The sequence below is a fragment of the Haemaphysalis longicornis genome, unplaced genomic scaffold (assembly GCF_048455015.1).
Source record: "Haemaphysalis longicornis isolate Haplotype H1 unplaced genomic scaffold, Haemaphysalis longicornis Haplotype H1 scaffold_6, whole genome shotgun sequence".
Classification (NCBI taxonomy): domain Eukaryota; kingdom Metazoa; phylum Arthropoda; class Arachnida; order Ixodida; family Ixodidae; genus Haemaphysalis; species Haemaphysalis longicornis.
In genome coordinates, this window is record NW_027526407.1 from 196,533,106 (window position 1) to 196,538,511 (window position 5,406).

The 5,406-nt window shown below is 52.1% G+C and overlaps 1 protein-coding gene across 1 annotated transcript; it reads left to right on the top strand.

The window, feature by feature from the left end:
* Window positions 1–3,949: 3,949 nt before the first annotated feature.
* Window positions 3,950–5,017, top strand: LOC144142146 (uncharacterized). Its single transcript, XM_077673538.1, has 2 exons — window positions 3,950–3,988; window positions 4,617–5,017. Exons 1-2 carry the CDS (start codon window positions 3,950–3,952, stop codon window positions 4,998–5,000), a joined length of 423 nt encoding a protein of 140 aa, XP_077529664.1. The 3' UTR covers window positions 5,001–5,017.
* Window positions 5,018–5,406: the final 389 nt, after the last annotated feature.

Consider the following 5,406-nt stretch of genomic DNA (forward strand, 5'->3'; position numbering starts at 1 on the left):
CTCGGGTTACTGTCGTGGAACCTTCTTTGACGGCGGCAGGGGCGTTATTATCTTCACCACGCTTACAGTTTCTTCGTACACTCGAATGTGCGTCATTTCGGAAAAGTGAATCTTCGGCTGCTACAATGGCTTCTTCCTTGACGGACACTTCAGGGGCACTAGTAGACGAAATGCTCACGGTATCGGTCTGTATCGTATTTTCCTGAACTAGCAGGGGCAAAAATAGCTTCCGCTCGTCGCACGTCGCGTTGGACTGAACCGGTGTTTGCGCTGCTGTCCTGGAGCAGTTCTGCGGACAAGCTCTTCGCCCACTGTTGTTAAAAATAGATATTTCCGACGTCGCGATGTCCAGGAAACGGCAGAATTGGTTCTCGCTAGGTTTTCCTCGTGTGGTGGACGTAAACGTCGAATCGTCTGGCCGCTGCATGTCGGACAAGACCGTGTGGCCATGGGACGTCACCTGGAAATGCTTCCCAAGCCTCTGCAGTTCAGCCAGCGCAGCGTTAGCGGTGCTAACCTGCAGCTTTAGTGGGACAACTTGCAAGGTTGGTGTAAGTGGACGTGACAGGGGTCGCGTCTGCGGGTTGCCGTGCGAACGCCGTTGGATATAGTGGTCAGTTGTCGAGGGACATTTGGCCTGCTAGGAGTGGCGTTGGTAGTGCCTCTCACGGCAGATGCCTTTGAGACCTTCAAGGCATTGCGGAGCCGATTGAGGGCGCGGCATATACCTCCTCGGTACGCCAAGGCCTCGACGTATTCGCGCTCGACTTTCTCATGGTCAAGAATATCGATAAGTTTCTGCTCTATCCCATATATTGTGGTATCTTTGCTCTCAAGCAGATCAATGGTCGCTTGCAAGTCGTGTGGAGATGGAGACGGGGCTCCCAGAAGCTCATTCTCTGCCTCGGGCAGTCTTGCAGTAGCTACGCTAAATACGCGTTGCTGCCAGCGCAGCTTACCCGTTCGACACTTACTGTCGTCGTCACTGGACGGTCTCGGCCAGCCATGCCGACCTCCGGCTAAAGGCGCGGCTGATCAGCAGAAACAGTCAAACGAGCGGGGTTCTGCGTGTAACCGAGTTGACACTGCCGCGATAACGAGCGCAAGTTGTCGCTCCTGCGTGAGCGTGACGTCACTCGCCCAGCCTACATAAACCATTCGTTATTGGCAATAAAACGTTGTTCGACCCATGCCGTCAGCTTGTTCACATGGTGGCAGCGGAAAACCGCCAGCATTACGACACCGCTTCGTTGGTGACACCGCCTGTATTGCCGAAAACGCTCCTGCCACCTCCGAAGCCCCTCGACACATCGCGAGACGCTTGGCTTGGGTGGAAGACCTAGAAAAGTGAGTTTCAACTGTTTTCCACGGCTACTCAGCTGAACAAGCAACCGAAAGAAGTGCAGGCGGTGACGCTTTTAGTGACCATTGGAGAAGAGGCTAGAAAAGCGTACTCTTCGTTCAAGTTTGAGCCAGGAGAGGACACAAGCGGTGTAAACCTCATATATAAAAATTTGAAGACTTCTACAAGCCCGCAAAGAACCTCACTTACCATGAGTTTTGCTTCAGTTCCCGAGACCAAAAAGAGGACGAAAGTTTCAATGACTGGCTTGTCGAATTGCGAACGCTAGCCAAACACTGCGACTTTGGAGATTTCGAAGAGCGCATTCTTCGTAGCCGCATCATACTGGGCATTAGCGACAAGGGCCTGCAAAAGAAGTTAATTTCGGAAAACCCATCTTACCAAAGAGTAGTCGAAATGTGTCTCATCCAAGAGCAAGGCGCGGAGCAGTTTCGGCAGATACGTGGCACCATTGAAGGCGATGAAACTGCAGCCGTAAATGCGTTGGAAAGAGTTTCAAAACCATGTAGCAAATGCGGCTACAAAATTCGGCGTAGCGGCCGCTGCCCAGCGATAGGAAAAGCATGCAAGAAATGCGGAGGATTGAATCATTTCGCCCGAGCGTGAGCGCAGTCATCCTTCTTGCGCAGCGAAGATTCAAGGCGCAAGGAAATAAGAGAGCTACATGTTGACGAAAGGTCAGATTTTTTCTGGACGCTTTAACCGTGAGCGCACTCGCTAGCGACCAGTGGACCGCGACAGTTTGCGTTAAAGGCCGTCCGATGGTCTCTAACCCTGATACACGGAAGAACTGTTCTGTGATTTCAAAGCAAGATGTTTTGTCGCTTCTGAGAAAGACGCATCAAGCCTGCTGAGCTATGTTAACGAGTTTTTTCGGCCGCAAAACGACTGTGCCGTTTAAAGTGAAGTTGTGTCTATCCGTGAACGATAAACAGCATGATAAAACCTTCTTCGTCATTGAGCAAAACGTGTCGGTGACACTCAGCGGAGCAGCAGCAGAAAGCCTTGGCCTTATTTATCGCATCGACAGCGTCGAGACACGACTGTGCCCAGCGGCGCAGCCCTTCGCCGATGTTTTCACAGGATTGGGACAGCTAAACAATTTTGAGTACGAAATGAAGCTCAAGCCGGGCGCCGCTGGCGTCGTTGTGCCAGCCAGAAGGGTTCCGGTCGCCATTGAAGAAAACGTAAAGGCCAAACTTCAACGCATGAAGGAGCAAAACGCCATAACCAAAGTAACCGAACCAACTGAATGGTCCAGCCATATGGTCGCCGCAGTTAAAGGTGATAAAGTACGAATTTGTCTCGACCCAACAGAGCTTGACAAGGTTATGCTGCGTGAACACTACCCTATGCCTGTTCTAGAAGAGGTCGCGCAACGACTATCTGGAGCCAGATATTTTTTTACCTTGGACGCGCCGGGTTCTGGCAAATAAAACTTTCTGACAGCAGCTCTAAATTGTGCACAATGAGCACGCCTTACGGGCGCTATCGGTTTCTCCGCATGCCTTTTGGAATAGATTCTGCCCCAGAAATATTTCCAGCAGCCATGCACCGCCTCTTGGAGGGCCTGTCCGGAGTAGCTGTTGTAATGGACGACATATTAGTCTGAGGCACAACGAAAGAAGAGCATGACAACAACTTGACCGGTGTGCTTGCACGCTGCCGTGAGCACAACCTCTGTCTGAACTCTCAGAAATGTGTCTTTTTGCAGAAGCAAGTTCGGTACTTGGGACACGGTTTCACCACGCAGGGACTGAGCCTTGACCCCGATCGCGTCCAAGCCATTTTGGACAAGCCAGCGCCGAGTAACAGTAAGGAATTGAAAGTCTTTCCCGGAACAATACATTACGTGCAGCGCTTCATTCCGCGAATGTCTGTGCTCACCGCCCCACATAGAACTCTGCTGCGCAAAGATATTGCCTGGGTCTGGACGGAAAAAGAGCAAAGCAGCTTCAATGAGCTGCGCCAAGCCTTAGTAAGAGCGCCAGTGCTTGCTTACTTTGATCCGAAAAAGCCAGTCACCCTCTCTGTTGACGCCAGCCACATGGGCGTTGGCGCCGTTCTGATACAAGACGGCCGCCCTATCGCTTTCTCGTCTAGATCGCTCAGGGATGCTCAGACGCGGTACACGCACATTGAAAAGGAAGCTCTCGCGATTGTGCATGGCTGCAAAAAATTTCACGATTATATTTTCGGCCAGTCCCAGGTTACAGTGGAAACCGACCATCGTCCGTTGGTGCCAATTTTCAGTGAGCCACTTCACCACTTCGACTGCAACGAATGCGACTGACATTGCAGCGATACGCCATCAATATACTGAACAAGCCAGGAAGAGAGCTGTTTTTGGCTGATGCGCTCTCTCGTTTTCCAAGCAAGGCCTTATTGACGGAAGAAACTGAGCGTTTCAATGTTAACGTCATTGCCCTAGTTCCAGCTTCCGAGCGTCGCCTCGAGGAGCTCCGTGCAGCCACCGCAAGCGATCCTGCTTTGTCGACCGTCCGATCCTACGCCGAGACTGACTGGCCGGAAAACAAAGAGGACGTCCCAGCAAGTGCCAGACCATATTGGGCGTATCGAGAAGAGATGCGTACACAAGATGGCCTCGTCTTTCACAGCAACAAGGTAACCGTACCAAGCGCTAAGAGAGCAGAAATCCTTCGTCTTCTTCATTTGGCCCACCCAGGGGCGGAAAAGATGAAAACTCGGGCTAGGAGTGTCATGTTTTGGCCATGAATTTCCAGCGACATTGACCAGGTTGCAGCATCATGCAAAGTTTGCCAGGCTCACCAAAAGCAAAACACGAAGATGCCTCTACTGCCTCATGGTGTCCCCACTCTGCCATGGGAGATAGTTAGCATGGCCTTATTCCGTTACGGTGGTAAAGAGTTTGCCATAATTGTAGACTTCTACTCCTTTTATTTTGAAATACAGGAGTTTCAATAAACAACAGCCCGGCACTTGAACGAGTGGTGCGCGAAAGTTTTCTCGGTCCATGGGTTACCAGTGAAGCTCTGTAGTGACAACGGGCCACTTTTAGTAGCCACAAGTTCTGTGAATTTCTGCATGAACTAGGAGTCACCCACGTGACGTCAAGCCCTTATCCTCCTCGCGCAAATGAAATGGCCGAAAGGGCAGTTCAAGAAGCGAAAACGCTACTAAAGAAGTGTTTCTATAATAGCTCGACTTCTATTTAGCTCTGCTTGAGTTGCGCAATACTCCACGTGATGCTATTTTGAAGTCACCTGTGCAGAGGCTCATGGGTCGACAAACGAGAACGCTGCTACCAGTTCTCTCCTGCCACCTGAAGCCGTCACCATTGCCAAGCCCGGAGGTGCACACCCGTCTCCAGGATATTCGCCACAAACATAGGGTCTACTACAATCGAGGAGCTAGGGACCTGCGCACCCTCTCACCCGGTCAGAGGGCCTCGGTGTACGACACGCACACACGGACGTGGTGCCCGGTCGTTGTGCTGGGATCAGCGGGAGCTCCCCGCTCTGTCCTGGTGAAAACAGAAGACGGCCGAGAAATGCGACGCACACGGGAACATCTCCGGGAGGTTCCAGAACTACCGTGCCCCGACACTACCACAACACCTTCCTCAGGCTTGCCAGACTCCGGTCCCGTTCCATAGCCGCCACTACCACGGAGAAGCTCTCGGAAACGTCGCAAGCCTTGTCGGTACCGCCTGCCGGAGCGATCTTGAATTCACCAAGGAAAGTAAGATGTAACCGAGTTGACGCTGCCGCGATAACGAGCGCAAGCTGTCGCTCCTGCGTGAGCGTGACGTCACTCGCCCAGCCTACATAAACCCTTCGTTATCGGCAATAATACGTTGTTCGACCCATGCCATCAGCTCGTTCACACTGCGAACCTCAAGCCGGAGGGGACGTCGGTGGTCTCGTTCGTCACGTGCAGTCATCCTCCCGGGTTTAACGGCACGAGAAAAAGTTAACCGAAAAGTGACGCAATGGAGACCTGGGCTATGGCTGCCCTTAGCGGGGATGACAACTTTACTCGCACCGTCTACATGATGATGA